Source organism: Sciurus carolinensis, chromosome 5 (assembly GCF_902686445.1).
Source record: "Sciurus carolinensis chromosome 5, mSciCar1.2, whole genome shotgun sequence".
NCBI lineage: Eukaryota > Metazoa > Chordata > Mammalia > Rodentia > Sciuridae > Sciurus > Sciurus carolinensis.
This window is the reverse complement of record NC_062217.1, coordinates 160533045-160559780: the sequence shown is the minus strand read 5'-3', so window position 1 is coordinate 160559780 and position 26736 is coordinate 160533045. Positions and strand designations below refer to the sequence as shown.

Sequence of the window (26736 nt, the reverse complement as noted above, 5' to 3'; positions counted from 1 at the left end):
GGAAACCCCCAAGGTTTCCCCAAAACCTGGGATTTGTGGGACCAGCCCTGACCAGGTTGAGGCACTTGGAGGAGGGAGACGTTCTTCAGCTCCCAGAAGTCACTTCCTTCTGGAAGCACACAGGAGAGCTGGCAAGGACCCTGGACCTTGGAGGCTCATTGATAATGGAGCGGGTTGTTTTTCTCTGTCCAGGGCAGGACCGAGCAGTTCAGGAAGCCAATAGATCCGAGTTCACGTCCCATCTACCCGCTTTCTTCCAAAATCCCTCCAAGGTGCTAAATTCCTCCAAGACCAGGTCCTCATTTATGAGAAAGGGAATAAAAAGTACCCTTCGCCTGCAGATATTCACTAAGCACTTGCTATGTACAAACCCCTGCTGTAGGCATTGAGGACACCACAGTTAATACAGCAGGTAGAAAGCCCCAGCCTCCCTCGAGTTGCCTTCCAGGAGACAGTTTTGAGGGTTAAATATAGTACAACACACGCGATGGCCACAGCAAGCCCTGGAGACCCGGCAGGGGTTTTCCCTCTGGTCTAAGGGCCTCTCTTTGCCTCCGAAGCATTTGCCCCTAATTCTGCCAAGTTGCCACTCCAGTGGGAACAGGGGACCACCCCACACCATCACCAAGTCACCCTGGTCCCCGCTCCCAGAGAGACCTACTCAGTGCAGTGGGCAGCAGTGAGCACCCAGCAGGGGTGAATCAGGGCACCCCCACAGAAGTGGCCTTGGGGCATGGAGGTGGTCAGTGGCAGGGAGGTCTGCAGGGACACCTGCCACGGGTGCTTGCCCGCCGTGCTCTTGAAGCCTCCGTAGATCCGCTTGACCTTCCTCTCTGCTATCTCGGTCCTACCACAGGAGGCAAACCCCGGAATCTTGGTGGGGGGCTCCGCGGGGCTCCCCTCTAGGTTGGCAACATCTGTGGGACCCAAGAAAATAAATCACATGACTCAGCCTCTTTCTAGTTCGTCAAAGGGACCCAGTCAGAGGTAGGACTCCGAGACCAGAGCTGGGCTAACGTTCGGAGCTAGGAGACAGCACACTGCGCACAACAGATAGCGTGCACATCTTGATTGACATGAAACAAGTCTATAACAGAAACAGCATGGAACATGTTGCTCACTCCTTATTATTTCAATGTGTGTTGCTCCTGGGATCTACATGTACACACACAGAGAAGCGTGTGCAAATATGTAAATCCATCACTTATTCACCAAGGAACACATGCTGTATTTTGGAGCCTTGTTCAGTGCAGAGGAGACGATGTCCAGATGAAGTAGAATAGGAGGAATGTCTGCACAGACCACTGGGAAGCAGAGGGAGAGTGGTGAGTGCCACATGAATGGTCCTGAGGGTGCGTAAGGAAGGACAGCATGCTCCACCCGGGAGGAGGGTGCACTTGAGTTGGTTCTAAGAACGGTGGGAAATGGCCAGGAGCAGGTATGGGATGACGTGTTATAACACAGGTACCCGAGAGTAAGGCACAGGTGTGGCTCTGGTCAGGAGGAACTCCCCCGGTCAGGGTAGGTGGGCACATGTTCCAGATGTGTCACAATGGTTGGACCGGGGGGGCCTCGAGCTGGAATTCAGATCATGAGCTTCCTGAAGGGCTGGGGACAGCAGTGCCTGATCACCATCGTAGGCCCCAGGCCTGGCCTGGTGCCTGGAACATGGCAGATGATCAAAACCTGGCTGCTGAGAGCATCAACTTAGAGTCAGCAAACAGGAGTGCAAGCTTGGACCACCCGGCCAGAGCTGACGAGGATCGGGTAGGCGTGGAAGGGGGTTGGCAAAGCAGCTGTGGAGAGGGGATGGGGTTGGAAGGGATGGGGTGCCAGTAAGGGACCTCCAGACAGCCCTGCTTACCTGGGGCTGAGCAAGCGGGGACGTTGCAGAACTCCCACTTCACCTTGTCACTGTTGGCTTTAATGAAACACCAGGGCTTTTTGTCTCCATCTGGGTTTCTAAAATAAAATTTTATAAAAGGTAACTCGGAGTCAAGGCTTGGAGACCTCAACCTCATCCAAGGCCCTTCAGACAAGAGAAACCCAAGCTCTGCTTCCCCTGGGACAAATGGAGCATGTGAACCCTCTGACGGGTTAGCAGAGCTTGGTGTCCGGGAATCCCAGGGACCCGGAAGTTAGTCCATAAGCCTGTGCCAGGCCCGTGGGACACAGCAGTTGATCTCAGGAAAGAATGAGATCCCCATGGAAGACCCTTCTTCAGTGGGGAAGTAAAACGGTCACAGAAACACAGCAAGGGTCAGCTTCTTCAGCCCGAACCCCTGAATTCCAGGCAGGTCCTCTGAGACAAGGAGGCAAGGAGGCTCCTGTGAAGACAGCTTTGCGATGGAAGCAGCTCAAGGAGTGCCAGGGGAGGTGCCCAGCACTTGCCTGGTAGAAAACCTCCCTGGAAAGACGTCCAGTGTGTCTCAACCATCAGTGAGACTGAGCCCAGAGAAGATGGCGAGTCTTACCTGCAGAAGTTATGCTCCCCGATCCCGTGGGCCTCTGCGTCCTCCATGAACATGTTGTAATTCTCCTGCAGCAGGAGGTGGGAGTTCCAGGGGAGGCAGGGGTGCAGGTTGACCGTCCTGCTCACGTTCCCACGGTAGGAGTAGCCGTCCCCAACGTAGCAGTCCTCAGGACCTCAGAGGGGGGTGACAGGGCTGTGAGGACAGGGAACAACCAGCATGCTGCTCCCAGGAAGCGGTGGTGTCCTCATCAAGGGGCCTGAGTTACTATCACTTGGAGAGTTCATCACCAAGTTCCAGAAATTTCCACATCCAACCCGACTTCAAAACATGAAACACACAGGTTGGGAGGTGGGTGGGAACTTAATTTCTCAACTTTGGGTTACAAAGGAACAAGGGGAGGGTGAGTCAAAGCCCAGGTATGCCCAGGTGTGATCCGTTTGCCTGCAATACATCCCAGGTTATACCTTCCTTACTGGGAGCCAGACACAGCCTCAGGTGGGAAGGGCGAGGCAGGAGTAGAGCTTGGGAAACTGATCGAACCACCTACTGGCAACAAAACCCAAATAGAAAAGGACTCCAGAGGCCTCCCTGGTGGCCCTGGGTTTCTGGGGAAGCGGAGGCTGAGACCCATACCTATTTCGCAGAATCTCCCCCCGTACTGCTCAGGACAGGCGCAGCTAAACCTGGATCTCCGCTTGTGCTTTGAACAGGTACCGCCGTTCTGGCAGGGGTTTGGCCTGCACACGGGAACCACTGTGAACACAGGAAGCGGGGCCAGGAGGGCGCCTCAGGAGGAGCTGCAGCCTCCGTAGGAGATGACCAGGGGATGCTGGTGGCACTCTTCTGCTGTCATCTTTCACAACAGATGGGTCGCCAAAGAGAGAGACAGACCCACGGACACTCTAGTAAATGCACACATGAACCTTAGGAACATAAGCAGATGTGGATGAGTACGGATGGAGGCCATGCAAAAAAGAGTACACGTGGATGGTCAGCCAGCAAGGAACAGGAGGCGTAGACTGAGCAGGAACTGGGGTGAGTCTGGGCTAGGCTGAGACTTGGCTCCCACCTTTGATAGCTGTGTGGCCATGAGCAAGTTAGTTAACCTCTCTGATTTCAGTTTCTTCATCTATAAAACTTTTCTTTGTAGATTTTTTGGGAGAATATGAGAGAGATTGAAAATCTCCTGAGACAACACCCGACTCGCACAACGACTTGAGAGACTCATCCCCCAACATGGCCCATCTCAGGAATCCTTCAGTGCCTACTTCCGGGAGGGAGTGAGTTTCAAGATGATTCTTATTGGATGGGAAAAGACACAGATCAGTCAATTCCCACTGGGCTCTCCCGGGAGGATTAATCTTTAAAAATTCTCATTCAGAAGCCCATCTTGGATGCCGTGAAAACTTCAGTTATGTCTGGACTTGCACGCAGTGAGAGGCAGAGACCCAGGCACAAGCGAGGGCAGAGAAAAACACAGCAGAAAACGGGGCTCCGCCACCTACCTCTGGAACAGTCGGGACCCGTGTAAGGGTATTTACAGGCGCAGCGGTAGTAGGGGGGACTCTGCGTGATGAGACACTCCCCTCGGCCACATGGGTTGTTCTTGCATTTGTTTTGAGCTATAGGAGAGCCACAGAAATAGGGAAAACACAGTTGGGGACACATTTTATTTACAGGGATACCTGCGCAGTACGACGTGTGGGCTGGGCGTGGAAGACCTGCCTGTGGCCTTGTCCATGGTTCTGAAATACCATGCTGCCCAGGGCAGCTGCTCTATCCCCAGGCCGAGGGGGATTGCTTCCTACGCTCCTTCCACTGCTCACAGTCCTTGATTTTCCCTTTTAATAAAAACCTTGATAAACTTTTACACCTTGAACAAACAGTCCCTTGACCCTTCCTTGCCACCTGAGGCTGCAGGAGGAACGGCTTCTCCTTCAGCTCTGAGGGAAGAGTGAATCTGGAGAAGATGCGCTTACCGTTCTGACACCTGTTCCCAGAAAAGGGGGCCGGGCAGCTGCAGGTGAAGGTGTCCCCGCGGATGACGCAGTCCCCGCCATGTTCACAGGGGTTGGACTGGCATGGATCTAAGACACGTGGGCAGAGGTCAAGGCCGGTGAGGGGCAGCCAGTAAGAAGGCCCCCCTTTTCACCTGAGTCCAGTCTCCTGCCCCAAACGAGAGAGTAAGAACAGAGCCAGTGACTGGGCGGAGCGGGGAGACGTGCGTCAACCTTAAAGAGCGAGGAACACTGCAGCCTCGCCACCAGGGACGGGGATTCAGGTTAGAAGAGGGAGACGGCAGCGATGGATGGTGACCGCACCCCCTGGGCCCGCTGTGGACGGGGCCTTTCTCATCGAGAAACTCCCTGTCTCCCCGAGAGTGTCCTTCTCCTCCCATCTCCCTGGGAGTGCCGCGGGGTCTGCCTCTGATGCTGAAGGCATTTCACAAGCCCGAGACCTCCCTACTCCCAGTGCCCAGGGGTGGAGGTCAGGAGTGGGAGAAGAAAACCCACCCCTCATGAAACGCAAGGCTTCTGAACATCAGGAGAGAAGACCAAAGGCGGGAGGGTGACAGAAGGATTGACGGCAAGGAGGAAATGACCCAGTGGCCTTCATCTTTCTTCAACTACTTGTTCAGTTAGATTTTGTCATATTTCATCTGTGCCTTTGGCTTTTCATGGTTGTCTGAATGGACCTCCCCTTGGGGAATTCTTTATCCTTCTGTTCACGCACATTGTTCTTTGGTTCAGGAACTAGGATCCCTGGGCCTGGCTCTTGTTTTGATGGTCCCTTCTGATGTTCCCCTGATGCCCTGTATCTTGGCCCTGCCTTCCAGGCCACTTTGCTCAGTCTCACAGCTTTTATTCCAGCTGCTACCTGCTTTCCGTGCCTTCTCCTGGCTCAGTCATGTGACTTTGCCTGGACCCGGCCTCTTATTTTCCTTTCTGCTCCCATAGCTCTGCTTAAGTAGCCTCAAGACAAGTGTGGCGGAAGCACATGCATGTGAGTACACACACACACACACACACACACACACACACACACACACACACCCCTAAACCTCCTGAAGAGCGAAGGAGAGAGAAAAATGCAGCCAATGTGGACAGTAAGACTCAAAGCCAAACTGTGGCTCCCACGGTCCAGGGCTCAGGGTAACTGAGCTCCTTCTGCATAACTAGGATCCAACCTGAGATCAAAGCTACAGAACCGACTTTGACCGTGACTACTATTCCTGGAGCCAGGAACCCTGGGTGGTGAGGCATTGCCACCACACGACCTGGGCCAAGCCAGCTCTTCTCTTGGCCCCACTGACTTCATTGGTCACTTGAGAGTAGGGGAGATGGTGTCCAGGGCCCTCCCCGGGTCTACCTGAGTATGACTCTAATTGAAAAGATCCAGTCTAAATGAATTCTTCAACACCTACTTATGGTGCTCATCGGAGAGGATGGGAGAGAGGCCCTTGAGAGAGGCCCTTGCATTTGGTCACCCATAAATTCCTCTTGGGCTTGTGGCCTCCTGCCCGGAGGGCCCCGAGACAGATCTGTACCTACCGTCGTCTGCGTAGTACCAGTCGGGATTCTCGGCATAGGCCTGCCAGGAGGTGGTGGCCTCCTCCTGCTTCTGATGCTCCGAGCTGTAGTCATAGTAGTCAGGAGTCCAATCTGCAGGGGCAGAGATGGCACAGAAGACACCCCAGTCACGAGACCTAAACGCACCAGCATCTTATTTAGTTGAGCACCTTTTCCGGAAAGAGTTCAGAATCCTTAAGAAGGAATCACGTGTCTTTCCAGCTCTCCACACCCACGGGGTGGGTAGCCGGGATCGGGCTTTGTGGCTTTTCACTCAGGGGCTGTCACCATCCGGCAAGGCCGTGTGGCATTGGGCGGGGCCAAGTGTGGGGAGGTCAAGCCCTGGCTGTGCACTAACTGTGACCTTGTCACCTCCGTGCCTCGATTTCCCCTCTGAGAACAGCAGGGAGAGGACTCCGTGGTTCCGAGCGGGTGGCCCGGGGTTAGATTCTGCCGCCCTGGACCGCCCGTCGGGTGACTCTCCAAGCAGCATTTCCTCATGAGACTTTATTAGTCACCTTGGCCTCTTGAAGTTGCTTCCCTTTAGGTCCCAGCATCAAGCTCCTCCCAAACTGAGTCCACAGAGTCATTGAAACAGTGAGTGTTCCCTGGCCCTACTGTTACCATCTCATTTCATTCTCAAAAACGTCTAGCAGGTACATTATTTGCTGGACTTCGAGTTGAGAAACTAAAGTGGAGCGAGGTTAAGTCACTTGCCCAAGGTCACAGAGCTAATCCATGCCAGGGTCTTGGCTAGGGTCGCTCGTCTCCATATAACCAACTACTAACTCTCACCAGCTCAACCTCAGTGCCCAAGGGCTTCGACTGGCATCTTCCACGGCCTTGGCTACACCCACATGTGCCCAAGGGAGAGGCTCTCCAAGCACCCCCCCCAACACCCAGCCTGCCAATGAGGACTCACCAGATGCAACCTCGAGAAGGTCTGTGGCCCTTGCCTACCGAGAGGGAGGGCCGGGTGGGGGCTCGGCCGCCACCGTAAACCTCCCGCTAGACCAGGCTTTGAGAAAAGCAGGCGCGAGACTAAAGTCAATTCCTTTGTTGTCTAGGGCCTTGGAAGATGCTGGTGGCTCTGTGGCTCATGGAGAAGACTTTGGAATTGGAAGAAAGTTGGGTTCGTTTTGTGCTTTCCAGCCAGTGGGGGTGTCGTGAGTCAGGAGCGGAAGCTGGAAGGAAGCTGTCCAGAGATGCATATGATAATGAGCCAGTCAATGCAGACAGGCGACTTGAAAGGGCTCAGGCAGCGCCGGCCGCCATGGCGTGGAAGACGGCACTCCACCCACGCCTGATAATCAGCCACCTCACCTCATCATCGCTCCGTCATTCCGTCAGAGTCTTTATCTCCCTGGCTTTTGAAAAATCGACTTTTGCACAATGGCTGCTTTATCTTTCCCATTAAAATGGAACTATCTTTTCATTTCTTTTTTGAATACGCCAACTCTGGCTCCTTGGCAAAGTTTCACATCATTTCTCACAGTGTCAAGTCAAGACTCCCCTCGCTTGCTCATTATTTCTCCCGAGCTGCTTTTCCCCACTATGAAAATGTTCCCAGAGGAGGCCACCTTTCCCAGGATGAGGATCCAGGTTGAAGATAAGGCCATTGTCTTCCTGGAGCAAATGAAGTTTCCTTCCCTCTAGCACGGAACAGCAGAGAGAGAGACTGAGCAGCGTGGGCATGAAGGGTTTTTCTGAGTTGGACACGAAAGATTTCAAACTGACATTTGGAAGAGACAGTGAGATGATTCCATCGTTTCTTTGTGTCTTTGCTCTTCAGAGAATTTGTTTTTGTTTTTCCAACAAGTGTTCACAGATAAGAGCCTTCAGGTTGCTCCTGTAATTTCTCCTATCACTCCCACAAGTTGGGGTCGAACTGGTGAACCTTGACTAGACTATTAAGGATTGTTCCTGCAAGGATATCTGGAAATCGTTTGGGAGAGCCTTACTGGGTGGGACAGTGTGGATTTCCCAGGTGATGGGGAATGGGTGAGATCTCTGTGGGAGGATTGGAATTGAATCCGGTTCTCTTTGCAAGGGCTGCTCATCTCTCAATGAAACTGCAAGGAATAACCCACAGAAGTTCCAGAACATACTTCTGCTGAGCAACACAAACAGTGCCTCCTATTGGCTAGGATCCCGAGTCCCTGGTTAAAGGGGAAAGAACCTCAGAGAGAAGTTCAGTGGCCCCTGATCACCAGAGCAGAAGCCAGCCCCCTGGAGAGTCGTGCAGGGAAGGCAGGGAGGTCCTTCCCACGTGGGGAGCCGCAGTGTGCTTTGAAGGTCTTGCGTGAGCATCACGTGGGAGGCTTCCTCCTCCTTACAAAAACCTACTTTGTTTCTTCTGTCCTGTTGGCACTTAATCCCACTATCTGTACAAGAACCTTGTGTTGTGCATCTTCAGTGGGACAAGTATCATGGCAGGTGCCGAAAGGCACAGGGGACCATGGAGAGCTACCCAGCTATACAGACAAGAGTGGGACGGGGCCTTGTCCTTGGAGGAAGCTCTAGGCTGGGTCGGCTGGGGAAGAAAGCCAGTCACGGAGGGAGGTCAAAGGGTGGTGCAGAGCTGAGAGGCCGTCAGAGCCAGAGCCCAACCCATCTACCAGCTGGCTACAGACACCAGAACCGCCCAGCTGAACCCAATCTAAATGGCTAAACCCAGGAATGAATATCCAAAAACACAGGTAATGATGGAAGCCACTGAGTTTGGGATAGTGTATAATGCGAGAATAACCACAGACACAGGATTGATTGGTATTGGGTTGCTAGTGGGATGACAATTCTAGATATTTTAGATACAGGAACTTTCCTTACTGGCCCAGTTGGCTGCAGAATTTAGGTTTGGGATGGCGTCTCCCTCTGGGGGTGAACTTGGTCTGATTTGTTTCTTCCAACTAGAGAAGAACAAGGGCCACTTTCTACATCAGGCTGCCCAGCAGACCCCTGTGTGCAGTTGTGTTGGGCAGACCAACCTCCCCCTTGGCCTCCAAGCCTCCCTGCCTTCTGATGGGCCAGCACACGTCTCTGCCCACAAAGATGGCCCCTGCTTGAGGCAGAGCAAATGGTGAGCTCAGGAGAGAAACTGCAAGAGATCTGGGTCGTAGGTAGTGAAGTTAGAGCACTGATGTGCTCTGTAGGAATTTCATAACTTGTCCAAATGGCTTAAGTGGGTAGAGAGGGTCGCTGCCGGGCGTGGATTCCTTCCTTTGGCAGATTGGCAGAGAAGGACTTTGGGTTCAAATGCAATTCACATGAGATTCCCTGGGCTGTAGGAAAGGGTAGAGCCTTGGGGAAGAAAGGGGTAACTACCAGAAGCGCTTCATATTAAGTCCGAAGAGAAAGTTAGTGGATCTGTCTGTGTATCGGGGTCTGTTTCCAGGAGCTACCAGGAAGAAGGGCGAGGTCCTGCGGAGTCAGTCGCCCAGAGTCCTGATAAGAGGTTCTTGCATGTTGAGTCCTTTCTAGGCGTCAGACTCTGCCCTACGTCGTGTGATTGTGCACGATCTTGTTTAACCTGAAACATCCTGAGGCACGTGTCTCACTCCCTGTTCTGCAGATAAGCAAAAACCACAGCACAAGGACCCGGCATCCTAGCCCAGGCCAACCTGACTCCAGGTCCTGTTTGCCTTTTACGAACCTCACGGGTTTATGTCTCAGAAACCCCAAGGCTTCCAGCTTTCAGGAAGTAGCATGCACCGGGAAACCGTTAGCCCGGGCTCTGGGTCCTGCCACCAAGATTCCCGTGTCCATGTTTAGCATCTCTCGGAAAAAACTGGGAGTTCCCGCGATGGGGCCTTGCAGCTGCTCTGGTTAAAGGGCTTGCCAGATGTGTGGAACGGAATAAAAATCCCCGGAATGTCGTCCCTGTTGGCGGCATCCATCACGGCGGCACAGACGGCTCCTCCGAGGGCCTCCCCCGGCCCCAGCCCTGTCGGGCTGCATTTGACGCTTCCACTCTGGCTGACGGGCAAGCCCAGCAGAGGCCTCGCTGGCAGGCGGCGGGACAGCTGATGGATGGGCTTGGCCTGCGTTGCAGGGCAGAGCCAGCCAGCTTTGAAGAGGTATTTCCGCAGGCCTGCTGGCTGCTGTGTCACCTGCTTTGGGGACATGGGCAGAGTCTGTGCTGTTTGATGACCACCTCCTTCACTGCCCACTGGGGACTGGGGACCGGGCACCTTCTGCTCCAGCCAGGCCCTCGCTGTGCACCGTCTCCAGCAAGACTCACCAAAGAAGCGGCTTGCCCGTGGGCTTGAGCAAAGCGTCCCCTCCCCACACTGCTGTCTGGAGCCTGCGGGAGATGTCAGAGTCCATCAAAGCACAGATCCTGTGCCCTTAAATCACACACCTGACCGGTATGGCTTAAAACCCTACCTACTCTTTGCAGGAAGGCCCAACCATGACACCTCCCCTGCCCCCGAGCCAGAGGCTGGAGGAACACCTGGAGCCGGATGCTGGGGCGTGGGAGCAGCCTGCTCCAGCGTCCCTCCATTCACTCCGCAAATTCTCACAGGCAATTGGCAGAATTCTTGTGGAGCTCAGATTTGCAGGGCGCTCAATCCTGTGCTTAAATACCTCCCGTGGTGGGGAACCTATTAACTCCCATTCAGATTTTTGGACAATTCTGTTGGTTAGGAAATTCTTCCTGTCTGAGAGCTTCCAATCTATTGAATCACAGCTCTGAACCTTATGGACACACAGAACGAATCCACACCCTTTCCCATGATCTCTGTTAGGTAGGGTCATTGCTTTACAGTTGTTCAAGTTGTTCACTGCACAGTTCCAGTATGTCTAAATTCATTGTAGACATCTTGACAACTTTTTGACAGAAGGCAGGAAAGTGATTTGTGGCAGAGAAACTTTGTAATTTCCACAAAGTTGCTTCATAGACTGCATTTCAGATGCTTGAAGTCAGTGAGGTCTCTTGAGTCCTCCGAGCTCTTGTCTCCGATGTCACTCCACAGCCTCTGCAGCTCTGTCTCTTTGACACCCAGGCCCTTTAATGGTGCCTGAGCAATCTGTGCTCCAGACTGGGACAGAGGCAGCCCTTCCAGCCCCTCGGCTTTGGCCTCTCGCTGGCTGTGCGTGCGGGTGAGGAATGGCCATCGAAGGGCAGCCCTCTGAGCAGCTGCACTGCACACCAAACACTCTGCTTTGCTTTGGGGAAGATGCAGAATCTCCGAAACCCAGGCACCAGGACTGCTTCTCTTGCCTTCCCTGAGCACGCGGGGGCTGGAGTCACGCTCTCTGAGCTCCGTACGGCTGTCCACCCCTCTGGGCGTGGCTGCTGGGCAGCGTCACCGCTGAAGCACATCTGACCTGGAGACTGTTCCCCTGGCTCCAAAGCAGCCCTCCATCCAAAGAGCGGACGTGACCGTGGCCTCTGCGTGTCGGTCCCCTGCTCTGAGGGTGGCCCGCCCAGGTCCCTACCTGTCGGCCTCTGGGCAGGCGCAGCCGAGATGGAAGGTTCCTCCTCTAGGGCTCAGAGCAATCAAGGGAGCCTGGCACCCAGAGCCAGCAACCCCAGGAGGAAGAGATGAGGAGGCAGCCCTGCTTGGCCAGCCAGGCCGTGCAGACCAGGCGGAGGAGACGGGGGTCCTGGCTCCCCACTGGGGGTGGAGTGGTTGGCCTTCCTGGAGCCAGCCACTGCTCAGCACACCCTGGTTTTTCCTTAACCTTTGCATCTCACTTGGGCTGTATGACGAGAAGAAATTGACCTCCCTCTCTGGGCCTCGGTCTCTTTCTCTGAAAGATGAGGGAGTTTAACTACATCAGCCGTTTTCCCCGGGGCTTCTGGGACTGGCCATCAGAGGTATCCAGGGGCAACTTGAAGTCGTTCAAAGCACCATGTGAAGGCATTGTTTCTGGGCGAATTTGCAAAGGGTCTGTGACCCCTCTGAGCCAGCTGGACCTTAGGGCCCTGCAGTCCCTGCGTGCTTGGGCCCCCTCCTCCAGCTCTGAGCACACTCACCTGGGTCCAGGTCGTCCAGGAACGGCATCAGGGACAACTGGAAAACAGAACAGCGGAGAAGACCATGTAGGACCCGGCCAGACCCTGCCAGGCCAGCTGGGTGCTCCCCAAGCTTCCGGAAGCCAGAGAGGACCAGACCCAGGGCACGGGAGCACTGGGCGCTTCCTGGGCTGCAGCAGCGTGGTCTGGAGGGCGGGCAGGGCCTGTGGGAAGATGTCGCCCTTCCGCCTCGGCAGGGGCTCCGCTGCTGCACGCCCGCCGGCCCACCCAGCCCAGGTCCCGACTCTCGTCGGTTGCAGCGATTATCTGCTACTCTGCCTGGTTGCCCGTTACATTCTCAGAACAATGCTACGAGGAGGCCTTTGAGGCCTTCAGACTCAGTCACACGGCTCTGATGGGGGTTGAATTTAGGCTGAAGTCTGAGCTGTTTCCTTGGATGACAGGCTTTGGGGATTGGGAATGGACAAATGCATAAAACTCTCCAGACATTTCCTGTTGTTCTTGGAATAAATTGCAAGCACCTGCCATGGCCTTTAACCCTCTTCCCAGTCTCCTCCCTCCACAGCCCTTTACAAAGCTCCAGCCGCATCTGACAGTCAATGGTACAGGCTGAGTTGCTCCCACCTCAGGACCTTTGCACTGGCTGTCTTCTCTACCTGGATATCAGTTTAAATGTTGTCCTCTTAAGAAGGCCTTCCCCAAACACCCTGTCAGTCTGCCATCCCTCACTCTATTTCTTTTGCTACTGTACCAGTTTATTGCCACCATGGTCCTCATTATAGCACCATATTTTTGTTCATTTTTGCATGTCACCTGTCTCTCATGTCAGACTGATATGAGAAAGGTGGCGATCTTGTCTGTCTTGTCACAGATGCACCACTCAGTCTCCAGCACAGTGCTCGGCACGTGGCTTTCCTCGCAAAGGTTTTGCTGACTAATGGTATGAACAGTTCCCTTAGAATGCTGTTCTTAACCAGAACAAGATACCTGAACTCACCTTGTACCTGGAATATGTTCTTTCACTTAAAGCAGGAAGCAGCAACTAAGGCCCTTGGGCAATGTGCCTCAGTTGTGTTTTTGTAAATAAAGTTTTATTGGAAAGCAGTCCCATGACCATTTTTACATTTTTTTTTCCAAAGGCTGCTTTTGTGCTAACACTGTCAGAATATTTGTGACAGAGAAAGAACAGCTCAGAAAAATCACTATCTGGCACTTTACAGACAAAGTCTGCTGACCTCTGATCAGAAAATGAGAGCTTTATCCCTTGACATGTTTCCCTTCAGGTCTTGGCTGTGGGAAAGCTCAGCGTGGCGGGTGTATCCTCCCAGGACCTGCGGGATGTGGGCAGCTCAGTAGATCTGCCTCTTCTACCCTCTGCTGAAGTTTTAATTTTCTGGTTTGCTTTGGTTTCCTTAAACACCTTTGGGAAGTAGGAAGATGACAGATTAGAAAGGAGAGAGAGAGAGGAGAGAGAGAGAGAGAGAGAGAGAGAGAGAGGAGAGAGAGAGAGAACACCTCCGGATGTGCAGTACCCAGGTCATAACGTTGGCAGAGAACATTCCAAAAAAACAGGTGCAGTCCAAATCAAGATCCAACTCCGAGGGTATTCTACAAAAGGGTCAGCCTCCACTCTACAAAAGCCAGCCTTAAAGGAGGCCAAAAACGTGGAAGACTGTCCTTTGTTAAGAGACGTGGCAACTGAATTTGCTGTGTGATCTTTGATGGGATCCTGAATTGACAAGAAAAATGCTATAAAGGTCATTGCTGGGACAACGGCGTAATGTAAATATTTACGTGGCATTATCATATGATGCTGAATTTCTTGGAGATGGTTAGTGGTACCATAATTTCATAGGAAAACGTACTTAAGTTGTGCCTGCTCAAGTATTTAGGGGGACGTCTGCTCTCTATTTGCAAATGATTCAGCAAGCAAAAGAAAACACACATACACACACACACACACACACACACACACACACACTGAAGCATGAGAGCACAAACGTGTCCAAGTGTCAACAGTTGATCCTTGTGGGTGAAGGATGTTCACGGGGTTATTATTTCCATTCTTCTGTAGTTTTGAAAACTCACAAATTAAAAATCGAGGGAGGAGAAAGGAATTCCAAAGAAGAAAACAAAGGGAAGAAGGGAGGCCATGCGGGCTGGACCGGGCCTCTGCCCGTTTGCTACAGGACAGGTGTTTTTTGGGGGGCTGGGCTGGTGGAGAGAGGGAGGCCTGGGGTGTGGGTACAGGGAGCACCTGAGGACACCCCAGTGTCAGCGTGCCCGCGGACAGGCGTTACCCCTCCCCCAACCTCGCCTCAGGGCAGCCAGTGGCCAGTGCTTGGCCATGGTCACTGTGCCCTGCTTCCCTGCCCTCCGCTGAACTTGTCCAGGGGGCAGCACCTCCCTCTCCACCTCAGGAACTCTTCTCTCTGAACTGAAGAGGGCGGGCCATGCTGGCTACCGCCAGCCCTGAGAAGTGTGCAGGACAGGAGGAAGGACTCTGGGGACGGCCCTTCTTGGTGGCCCAGTGGGGAAGGGCCTTCAGGACCTGTGGGCCAGAGCCCAGAATCTTGGCCCTAGCCAGAGCCGAAGGGACCGCCAGGTGTCATGCTGCCCGCGGCCAGCAGGTGGCAGGCGTGCCCTTCCTAGGTTTGGCCTGGCAGTCACTAAGTTAGAAGACACGGGGACTGCCCGCGAAGAGCTGGCCTCTCCAGAGGCCGAGGCTGCCCCTGCCCACTGTGCAGCAGGGGCGTGTCAGTCTGAGGCTCCCTGGGTCCACGCACAGAGAGGCTGTGAGGGACTTGGGAACCGGAAACTCAGCACCAGGCTGCGTATCTGGGTACCATAGGTGGAAGGCTGGGCCTCGGAGGGGGAGCCACAGGGCCACATCCTGAAACTGACCAGAACAGGCCTCCAAGCGGAAGAATGGACACAGCACCTGCTCTGTTCACCCCATCAGTCGGCTCAGTTTCCCACAGGGACAGCAAGAGGATAGAAGAACCCTTACTCTTGGACTTGCAAATCCAAAGCAGAAGACTGAAGGAGGAAGAGGAGGAGGAGGAAGAGGAGGAGGCTGTGATAACTAAGAAGGAGAAGAGACCAGGAAAAGGATTTCGGTTCACATTTATAAAGAGCTGACCATGAGCCAGGGACCGTGCTCTGTATTTTGTCTCGTTTGCCTCACATGATACTGGATAATTTAGGTACAATAATTACGTCCATTTTAGAGGGGAGAAAACTAAGGTTTGTAGAGATTAAGTTGCCCCAAATAACTCAACTAGTAAATGCTGGAGCTGGATACGGAGAGTCGGTCTTACATGGTGTCCTTGCTCTTAATGGCCCTTGCCGGAAGGGCCCACGGAACCCAGGCATGCAGGCACCGTCGTGAAAGGGAGAGGAGGAGACAGAACCCTAGGAGGGGCAGATGTGGAACCAGGTTAAACTGTCAGAACCCTGTTCTTGGAAAGCTTTATATTTATCAAAGGTCCATCTCTAGAGGCTCAGGCCTGGCAGACTACATAGAAGGTCATTTGGCCCCTGGGGGCAGCACACAGTGAGCTTCAGGTGGTCCCTGTGGCAAACACATCTCAACCAACTCTCCACCTTGATGGAAAGGCGCGCAAGCCACTGGCCGCTTCTCCAGCCACCTGCCTTCCTAGTTTCAGTGGGGCTGAAACTAGGCTGGCAGCTGACCAGCTCCTCCTCCTTGACTGGGCTCGGCTACTGCTCGCACACAGGCCGGTGGGAGCTTTGCAATGGATCCAGCCGCAGGTCCTTCCACCCCACACTTGGTCTTTCTCAGTGGTTCCAGGGCTCAGGACTTTGGCCTTCCAGAGGTCAGGAACAGGCCCTTGGCAGTGTGAAACTCTCCCCAGGCACCAGCAAGCTTGCCTCAAGGTCTAGCGTAGAATTGGCAGTGCAATTTTCTTGGAATGGGCTTTGAGATCTAGTCTATTTTGTCCTATCTGGTGATTTGAATCTAGTCTTGATTTTGACAAGGTTCTCCCTCTGCCTTTCAGAAGTTCAAACCTTCTGGAAGACAAGTCAGAAAGGCTGTGTTCCAGGTATCGCACGGAGTCGATGGGAGTGTTCTCAGGTGATTGGCAGGCAGTCGGGGGGCGAGGGAGCCAGATCTGCTCTTGGGGTCCGGAGGCCCAGCGTAGAAAGAGCCAACAGCAGAGAGACCTTTCTCCTGTAGGTGAAAGGTGGGAGCCCAGATCACAGCCATCTCTTCCTCCTTGGATATTCTACCACGCACCTGGTGGAGCAGATGTCACCGACCACCAGGGAAGGGTGGCTTTACTCCCAAGGGCAGTTGGGCAGGAGAGAACTCCACACTGTGGCCAAGTGAGGCTGCAGCTACTGGACTGGGAGGTGACAGGGACATGTGCACACAGTTCAGTGGGCGGTCCCCACGCTGGATGCAGAGCTTGAGACCAGAGCTTGAGAACAGAGTGAATGGTGGAAGTGACAGGAAGCAGTTAAATGTCCAGATCACTAGCCCAAGTGCCGTCCCCATACCGCCCTCCTGCTCTGCTTCTGCTTAGCCACATCATGGTGTAAAGAGCAGTTTAGCCACACGGTCCTTTTATTCATTAAATGTGGTAAAATGTATGTAGCATTACATATGATTTTAACCATGTTTAAGTGTGGCATTCTTTGGCACTAATTACACTCACAACGTACCCATCACCACTATCTATGTCCAAAACGTTTTCTTATCCCCAACATGACTTTTACCCACTAGGCAATAACTCTCCCTTCCTCCCTCCCCGCATCCCCTGATAACCTCTATTCTTCTGTCCCTGTGGATTTGCCTATTCTAGGTGCCTCATGTAAGAGGAATCCTGCATTTTTCTTTCTGGGACTGGCTTTATCTCATCATGCATATTATTTTCAAGTTCTGTCCATGTTGTAGCATGCATCAAACTTTCTTTCCTTTTTATGACTGAATAGTATTTCATTGTCTATTTCTGTCACATTTTCTTTATGCATTCATTTACTGTGGACTCTTGGGTTGTCCACATGTTTTGGCTCTCATGCTGCTATGAATGTTGATGTTCAGGTATCTGTTGGAGTCTCTGCCTTCGATCCTTTTGGGTGTCCATCTAGTCGTGAAACGGCTGGGTCACATAGTAGTTCTGTGCTTCATTTTTTCCAGGAATCACCATACTGTTTTCCAGGGCAGATGTGTTTTATAATCCCACCAGCAGTGAATGAGGGCTCCAATTTCTCCACATGCCCACCAACATGGAAACCAGGAACATGGAAAATATTATTTTTCCATTTTTAAACATTACGCCATGTGGTGGTGATGCAGCAGTGCCAGTCTGTCCTTCCTATGCACAAGGAAGTCACCCTTCCCACCTTAGCACACAAGGTGCTCAGTGCTGCCTCAGGGTTGGCAGGTCCACTGTGGCTTTGCTTCCATCTTTTCATCCAGATCTCAGGGCAGGAGGGGAGTTTGGAGGGAAACCTTGGTGGGAAAGTTCAGATACCACAGGAGAAGACCCTGGTCCGTGGTGCCTGCCAGTGGTCTCCTTCTTCAGAGTCGGGGCGAGCCATTCACAGAGAGGAACTGACCCAAGACCCTTTGCCTACAAAGGAGGGAGCCGAGGCCCAGTGAGGGGCCTGCATGGGGACTTGAGTGGGTTGGCAGGTGGGAGGGACTGGAGCCCAGGTCTCCTGGCTCTGACACCAATCTCTGTGCCTGGCTCAGAGGGACCCTGTGTAGTTCCCCTGCTCCAGAGCTGGCCTGTGCAGGCCCCACCCAGTTAGCTGGGTGCTGGGCTGCAGGATCATATGGCAGCAGCAGCAGGGATGGGCAAGGGCAGGGAGGACCTGTGGACCTGGGAGATGGCTATTTAAAGACACTGGGTCTCCAGCCTCAGTGTGTATAGGGATTGTCTGGAGAGCTTGATAACAGCACAGACCCTGGGCCACCTGCAACGCTGTGCTTCCATGGGCCTGGCTGGGTCCAGAACGTGCATTTGCAACCCATGCAAGGCCACCAAGTGACCCAAGGAGGTTGAGGGTTATCTTTGTTCCTGTGCAGCTGTCGAATCATTCCATGCCTCAGTTTCCTTACCCGATCTGTTGTTTTATTTAAGGGCATTTGGTTCCTCAAGGAACAAGGATTTGCAATGGATCCCTCTTCAGGTGGCCACTCACTGAGAAATATCCGTACAAATAGGCCATCCCAGGGACGTGGGTCAAATAGACTTAGGCAGGAAGAGGTGAGGTTCGAGGTGAGGAAGTGAGCCCACCCCGGATAGAGACTGGAGAAAAACAAACCCTCATTTCTGGATGTGATAATGTACCTGAGGCCCTTTGAAAAGAAGATAAAACAAAAGAGTAGGCCAAGTCTGAGTCCCACGGGCAGGAGCCCTCACATTAACCTTCTTGGCCAGGTAACTTCAGCAAACAGCCCAGGGCTTCAGCAGAGTGAGTACCCACAGCTGGGAACCAGTCCACCACCGAAGCTGCCCTCCCTTTTGCACTTTCCACTCTGTGGAAGGTGACCCGCAGGTGGTCCCTGAGTTGATTTAGGTGGTGCCTGGCCAAGGTATGAAATAACATTGAATAAGTCATTGCCTTCTCAGGTTACTGTCAACCAGCCCAGTCCCACCACAGGGAGAGACTTGGGGTGGCTGGCGCATCTTGTCCTCCACTTCTTGCTGATCTGCCTCCAACAAGGAGAAACAGGCTCCAGTGCAGGATCCAGCCTGAGGACGGCCAGCCAGAATTCAGCATGTCACTTTGTTTTGTTTGGTTCTCCATTAATAGTAGAGACACTGTCCTTTAAATCAGTATGGAGAAAAGGTAAGTCTGTTTAACAAAAGTACTTGGAAATTCGTTGAGGCTGTGGCAAAATTTTCCAAGATGGGATGAACTCATGACAAAACAACTCAAATCAGTGACCTAATGGGTTGGTTAGCTGACAAAACTCAATCCTTCTGGGGTCAGAGGTAAAGCTTCAGGGGCCCTGAGGAGCCTCCAGGTGGGGTCAGCTTGATCTCCTGCTGCAAGCAGCAGTCTGAGGCCACTGCCCAGCCTGACATCCCTGGTTCCACATTGAACAGTCCCACTGTTTGTGGCAGGGCCTGGCATGAGGATCTATACTACAGTGGTTAAGAGCATGGATGCTGGCATTTGGCAGATGGGTTTGAATCTGTGACCTGCCAGGGCGCCATCTTGGATGGATTATTGAACTTCTCTATGGCTTAGTTTCTTATCTGTGAGATGACAGTGACACAGGTTCCTACCTTCTGGACTTGCTGGAAGGCCTCAGTAAGATAATAAACATAAAACACACAGTATTTAGCATAGGGCCAAGACTTAAAATTGATTGCTGCTGTTATTATTACTATTATCAGCCCTTGTTGTCAATAATTTGGATTTTTTTTTTCCACAAATTGCTGAGTGCACCCTTGGGGGAGGGGCAGACTGAGGAGAGCTCACTCAGCGCAAAGTCTTCCTGGAACTTGTTTGTCAGGTCACAGGCACATCACATTGGCTCCCTCCCCCCACCATTTTCCCTGGGATCTTTGCCAAGCCCTAAGCCAGGAAACCTTATTATATTAATTATGAAGAAAAAGCATGTTTTATTTAAAATCCCGGCTGCCGAATATTCTGCCATGCTGTTTCTCTGTGGCAGCAAAATTGCTTTTGCATTTAGGAAGCCCTAATGAGTTCAGAATGTAAATGTATCTGTGCCTATACACACATGTGATTTCCTGCGACCTGATTTCCCTAAATACCAGTGTACACTGCCAAAGCTAATGAGCTGGACTCGCGCTTAGGATCCATTTTTTAAAAAGATCTATGAGAAGTTGCAGTGAAATTCAATCTTCCCTTTTTGAGAAGACTGTGGAATACAAGAGAGGGACATCTCTTCTGCCTCTTCTTGATCTGAAAGAGACCGGCAACCTGGGGAGCTGAGACTTGGGTTCTCATCTGCCCGTCAAAGGTCTTCCTTGGTCCTGAAACCCGTGCCGTTTGGGGAGCTGGAATCAATCAGATGCTGGAACTGGTTGCTTGTCCGTTGGAGGCTGGCTCCAATTCTTCGACATCCATAGCGTCTCTGAGCGATAACCAGTTTTCTCATTCTCTCTCTCTTTCATGACAGAACCAGGCTGATGGTGCACCAGTGGTGTGGGAAGGGCAGAGGGACCACAGGACCTGGAGACTCATGCTTTAGACCGCCTGCTACTCCCCTTCCTGGTAGAGTGTACGAATGTGAGACCAGTGTCACCAGAATATCTGGGTTTCAAACACACGTGGAGATCTGTGTCTGTATGAGATGTCGTGGATTTCAAATGCTGCCTGGAAACTAAAAGAAAACTAGAACACTCAGCAGGCTGACCTTCTACCTGCCAAATCAAACTTGGGCTGTGAGCAGAATGTACTCCCAACAGCCAAGTCACAACCTTTGGCTGATGCAGCTGTTTCTGCAGCTCTCTACCTGGGAAGATTCTAGAATTCCAGGATGTTTTTTAAAAAAACACATAAATGTGAGCAAGCAAGCATTATAATTTTAAGACAGCTTTGTCAGCGACAGGAAAAGCAATTGTCTGCTCCTCTCTGGGCTGGGCTGAGATAAGCAGTACAGGCCCACGAGCACTGTCCTCTTGCTTCTGATCCAGCAAGAAGTCAAATTCCATTGCAGTCAGTTCAGTGTGCCTGAAATCAGCCTAAGAACCACAGTAGCATGAGATTTCTGGACGGTCCTCATCTTCCTGACAATTGAGTGGGCCTCCTATGATGGACAAGGAGTTGCACAGACCTGTGTCCCAATCCTGGCCAGCGAGGTAGTTTAGCATCACGGGACTTATTTCTAATCTGAGAACAGGACTCACATACTCATCTGTCCTGGGTTCAGGTGCTCAAAACTGATAACTATGGAAAAACCAGTCTAGACCAGAATAGGAAGGCATGGAAAGGATGCCCTGGAGTTCACAGCAATGCTATCTGACTCACAGCTCTTTGACGAGTAGACAGCAAAATTGAAATCCAAGCTGAAGATGATCCCAAAGAGAAGTAGGCATCATGTTCATCACATGATCCAAATTCATGGGACAGCGCCCAAAGGTCTTTCCAGTGCATAGTCTTCACCCAACCCGCAAATGCCTTGCTTCAGAATTTCAGAGGCACTTGGAATCCATTACACTCCACCCAGAAACTGACTCTGTTCTAAGAGCCGTGGTACCTATGGGAAGGACTGTGCCCCTGTGATGTGGACCAAAGAGGTGTCACGCTTAGCCAGGGCCCTGGGCCTACCATCTAAAGTTCAGCTCTTCCACTTCCTGGCTCCATGTCTTGGGGCCAAGTTATCCAGTTCCACATATGTATATTCGGACCAGTGATGGTACCTACCACTTAGGATCCTTGTGGGAGATGAACCAACCAGCAGAAACCTCAGGCCTGGCACTCGGGACTCCTTTTTACATGGTGACAGTTGGTTATTATTTTTAGCTCCAAGGGTGGGAGAGGCCACCCAGCCCATCTGGCTCTGTGGCTTCTGTCCCCCAGTGATGCCCCAAACTCTCCAAAGCATCTGAGTGACTTGGCCACTTTCCTCTGGATGCCCGTGCGCTGGACTGTGGAATTCGAGCCGCCTTCCCGACCACCTGTCTGGCACACATCTGGGTAAGAAAACATTCCAAAGCCCCGAATCCTCTCTTTGGAATTGACTAAGCTCATTGCCCGAAGGCTATCTCTCATATTTTCTCTTTTATCCATTATTGACTTATAATTTCATCGCTAACCCTAAAAATTCACTGGGGCTTGCAAAAAAGGGATTTTTCGGGAACATTATCCTTTTGTGAACTTCAAACAGACTGCATCAACCCTACTCCTTGCCTGCAAACTTTAGGCTTAATTCCTTCCGACTGCTACTTTCTCTGGGCCTCTCATGGGCCTCTGATAAGTTCTACAGTCTTTCTTTAGACATGTGGGATTTCTGCTGTGTGTTGGGCCCAGACAGGCAACAAGCAATCAAACGATGCAGGGGGCTTGATAGCAATCTGTAATTGCAGCCACTGCACATACACGAGTCATAATTTGAAAAGAAACCCCTTTCCAAAGTGAGTCACTTGGCAGCTTAATATGTGGCTAAGAGAGGTGTCTGAGCAGAGCTTACTGAGGGGGAGGCGAAGCTGTTGTCTTAAAAACATGCCAATGAGAAAACCTGTAATTTAATCTGCTTCCTTCAGGAAACACTTTTTGGAATGAAATGGGAAATGAACTGCAAAGGTACTTAATAAGATACAGAGGTTCAGGCTGTTTTTTCAGTTCTTATCCTCTCTGCCCACTCTCTTCCACCCACTTCCCAACAAAGGGAAACATTCTCTGATTTTTATAGGGAAGCTGTGTTCATTTTGGAAATTTTAAGTATAAAGAGCTCATATATATTGAAAGCCACATGTATGACCTCATTTAATTGTGACCTTCCCCAAATCTGTGAGAGATTAGCACTTGGTTTGCAGGCGAGAACACTGAGACTCAGAGGGATGGTGTTCCTGGTCCAACATTCCACACCCACAGAGTGGCAAAGCTGAGATTCATCCCTGGCCCCAAGGCCACGGTCATGCCTCAGCCCACGTCCAGCACCGAACTCCCAGGAGGCTCGATTTCTGTTTAAGGCCCCCTTTCCCTTGCCCGCAGAGATCCTGCTGATACTGGGACCACAATGGCACACAGCAGGAGCCAACATCTCCACCACTCCTCTCGTTCCAAAGGTTTTGAGTCCCCAGTCCAAGATCCTCTGATGGGACTAACTGCCTTCAACCTCCCTCCAGTCCCTGATCATCCTCTCTGCCCCAGCCACTGTGGTCATGGAAAAAAAGGAGAAAAAAAAAATACCAATCACAAAGCCTCTCCCCAGATCTAACCCATCTAAGCCAATTCTTTGCCAGGACCATTTGCAGGCAGCAGGATTCCCTGCTAAGGCCAAAGAACAGTGGATCTTATCCCAGTGTTGGCTCCAAAAGGCTGGATCTGGGTGTGTCATCTCCGGCACATACGCATACTGTTCCAGGGAGACAATTTGTGGTTCTCGGTGGCTGGCCTCTCAATAGGGCTTCGAGATCCATGCTAGATGACAATCCATGCCCTAGCAGATTTTCTTCCCCCAGTCTCCTTCCTTGGAATGCTTTCAGGGACACTCTGTTCCAAGAGGGATCAAGTCAGACGCATGTCACCCTGGACTCGGCTGCTCAACAGCAGCCCAAGCTACAGGCTTTCAGGAGCCTTGGACTCTGGACATAGTCAACTTGGCAATGTCTGCTTTTCCCAACTCGTCTCTCTGTGCTCCTGGCACAACCGGTTTTGTCTTCCCAATAACCTCAGGATCTCTCGACCATAGATATTTGAAAAGGACACTTACCCCCATGGCTGACTTTCCCACAAGAACAGTTAACAGCAGAACGTGGAGATCAGACATCCTGGCCAACATCCTTGCAGTTGAAGGCCTGGGGTTTGCTCTCAATGCGATTTCTTTTGTTGTCTTTGCCTTTAGGGGGGAAAATGTCAGTCTCCAAGGATTCAGGAACAAATGAAGAGGATGCAAATTATTAACTAGGCATCAAATACTGTTTAATGTTTTGCAGACCAACTATCTTGATTAAACAAATGGTAACTTTGGGGCTGGGCTGAGTCATGGGATGGTTTCTCTTCTGGGAAGAAAATCTCCAAAGAAAGGGGCTGAGACAAAGAGCCCCCTAACTCCTGGGTGCACCCGGGATCCACTGAGTGTTCAGTGCAGACAGCTGAAGGTGTATCTTTGCATCTCAGTCACAGGATGAATAGACTCCAGACCAGGTGAGGCACCTGCCAAGGTATCTTCCATTGCTGACTTGGGGAGAAGGTTGATAGATTTCTGATTTATCAAATCTCAAACAGAATGAAGGCCTGGATGGGCTCCTAATAACATCACACTTTATATTCATGAAAGATAAGTTAAAAGATGCAAAACTGCTATTGACAAACATTGATTCTGGGCCCTTTGAAGTGTTGCCCACAGTTGCTTGTTGGCTTCAAAAGTTTTCTTTTAAATCTCATTATGTAAGGTTTTTACTATTTGATTAATTTCCCCCTTTTGTTGAAGTCATTCTTTCATCAAGGGGAAGGGGAAAACATGGTGCTCAGATCTGGGGACTATTGTCCCTTGTTTAGACACACTGGTTGCAGGTGGGACTATATGAAGAAGCGATTACCTAGTCAGCATGGGATCATGTAGACACAATTGTTCTCCTTAATAGGCATGATCTTGAGCTCCTATAAACTCCTGACCACCCGCAGGAATCTATGCACAGGCTCCAGGAATCCTCTAGACCTGAGTTCTAAATTCAGGTTCTGAAATGCTGCCACCACCTGAGCCACATCTCACCTGTGCCCTTCCCCTTCCACATCTGCCAACCCATCGTCCACTCCGTGGCTGCTCCCACCTGGGGAAATCAGGTTGCTAGCTATGGAGGATCCCTCAAGTCCCAGCGCAGAAGAAGACCAAAGTCCAAGTCCCAGGCACCAAGTGGGCCTGGAGGACCAACCAAGTTCTGCCACTTTACTGCTTCAATAGCCCTCCATTTGCTTCTTTTCTCCTCTTATTTTGTATCTCCCCTATTTTGGGCAGCCATGAACTCCCTCTGATCAACATCCACCTGACCCCTATGACACATGTACATGCTAGTCCCTTCTTCTAGAGAGTTCTTCTCTAGCTTATCATACCCATCCCCTAATCCTTTCTTCGACCTAATTCTGCTCCTATTCATTCCTGAGAAGTTTAATTTAGTTAACTCACCTAGTTCATGCATCTTTCAGGTATTAGCTCATACATTACTTCCTCAGAAACCGTACCTGTGATTTTCCTTTAGCATTTATCTAGGTCGTAATGATGCACTGCTATTGCTGCTTCATTAATATTTGTTTGCACACGGTCCCCATCAGACCCAAAGTTCACAAGATCTCACAAGGCATTGGATTCCCGGCGTAGACACCGAGCACTTGCCTGGCACTTGACAGAGGCTGAATGAATTTATGTTGGATGAAATAAGCAACACACCACTTTTTTAAAGTGACAATTGGTCATTTTATAACCGGGATGCCTTAGACAACATAGCCAGCTAATGTGAAAAGAAAAATGGGATGTAAAAAAAAAAAAAAAACCAAAAAAGCATTTGTAAAATTTATGGCACGCTTCCACTTACTGGTGATCGCTACATGAAGATTCTCAAATACTCACTGAGGGTCTACTGTGAGCTGGGCATTGGAAACAGGGGGACGTAGGAAGCAGACATGAACTTCTCTCTTAGGAGCACATGTTCTGGTTGAGGATGAAAGAGGAAATTAGTTAATTTCAGTTAGTGATAAGTATGAAAAAGAAAGGAACCAGGTGTGGGACGGAAATCCTCACAGGTGGGAGGTTTCCGTGGGCAGGGAGGTGGTGAAGGTGGCCCAGGGTCGTTCATGTGCCCGGAGGATGCTGGTGGTTATCTGATCACAGAAGAGAGAGGTCCAGGGGGCGGCACACGGGAGGCCCTGGCTGCTTTCCAGATCCTTGCCGGAGCCTGTGCAGCACCCACACAGAGAGCAAAACCCCACATGGCCATGTTCAGGCAAGCCACACCACTGAACCCCTCGTGTGACCAGGATCTCTTTTTCCCTCCACCACCTCACATACTAGTGACCTTCTGGCTCGGTGGAGAGATTCCCAGAAAACAGACCAGAAGCTTTTCTTCCTGTGTCTACAGGAAGTGACCCGGGCAGGTGTGCTGCTCAGCTTTGTAATCTGGATGAGTTTCCCTGACATGCAATCTTCCCTTTATTTCAAGCAAAAAGGGAACAATTTTGTTCTTTTAGTAGTAGTTCTCCCATTGTCTCTTATTTCCCCAAAGTTTTGTCATCTTGACAATGTGAAATTGAAGAAGCTTCAGTACTTAGTCCTAAAGGGGAGAAGTCTCTAAAAGATACTTGATCCTTTCCATTCAGAAGGACAGAGGGGGCGGTTCGTCAGGCAATATGTCTTTATCTGGGGAGTCGGAACAAACCTACCTGGAATCTCTGGGGCTGAAATGCAAACAGGGAGCCTTTGTGCTCCTCCCATGGGAGTTTCTACTCTGTTCCCTGGGTGCTCTGGGTGCCATTTCTCACGTGTAAGGTTACAGGCTGCTGAACAGAGCTCCTGTCCCACCCGTTTTCCAGTGGGCTTGCTCTCCACCCGAGGGACGGCATCCTCACAGTGCCTGGCCAGAGACCCACATTTCAATGTGCTGGGTGGGGATCGTTAATCCAGCAAGCCCCTACTGGGCCTGAAAGAATGTGTGTCCAGTCTTCTTCCCTCTGTGTGGGGCAAACGGCAGAAAGGGACGCCTAAGGGCAGCAGCCTGGACTCCAAACAGACCTAGGCTTGGGCTCCAGCCCTGCTGTATCTCTGCTGTGACTTCGGGTCATTTACCAGCTCTGAGCCTCAGTTTCCTCATCTGTAAAGCAGGGCCGATGGGGCTCCCGCTCTGCAGTGATACTGAGGGGTGTGCATGGGAGGCTGAAGGCCAGGGTGCTTCGTGCAGTGGCTGGCGGGGAGCAGAAGCTTGCAGACATGCTGACTTTGATATCAGCAAAGGCTTTCGCTGCATGGTGCTTACAGGGCCTCCTCGGGAGGAGAAGCGCCCAGTGGGTTCGGTCTGCGAACCAGGGAAGAATGGCCACTTCT

General features: G+C 51.6%; 1 protein-coding gene across 1 annotated transcript in view; it reads right to left on the bottom strand.

The window, feature by feature from the left end:
* The window catches only part of Habp2 (hyaluronan binding protein 2), a 29370-nt gene extending 5798 nt beyond the window's left edge, over window positions 1–23572 (bottom strand). The window contains exons 1-9 of the mRNA XM_047552198.1: window positions 23416–23572; window positions 12027–12063; window positions 6026–6136; window positions 4454–4561; window positions 3980–4096; window positions 3108–3227; window positions 2475–2646; window positions 1865–1962; window positions 662–917 (exon numbers count right to left, since the gene is read on the bottom strand). Coding sequence (XP_047408154.1) covers window positions 662–917; window positions 1865–1962; window positions 2475–2646; window positions 3108–3227; window positions 3980–4096; window positions 4454–4561; window positions 6026–6136; window positions 12027–12063; window positions 23416–23484 — 1088 coding nt within the window. The 5' untranslated portion in view covers window positions 23485–23572. The remainder of the gene's footprint in view (window positions 1–661; window positions 918–1864; window positions 1963–2474; window positions 2647–3107; window positions 3228–3979; window positions 4097–4453; window positions 4562–6025; window positions 6137–12026; window positions 12064–23415) is intronic.
* Window positions 23573–26736: the final 3164 nt, after the last annotated feature.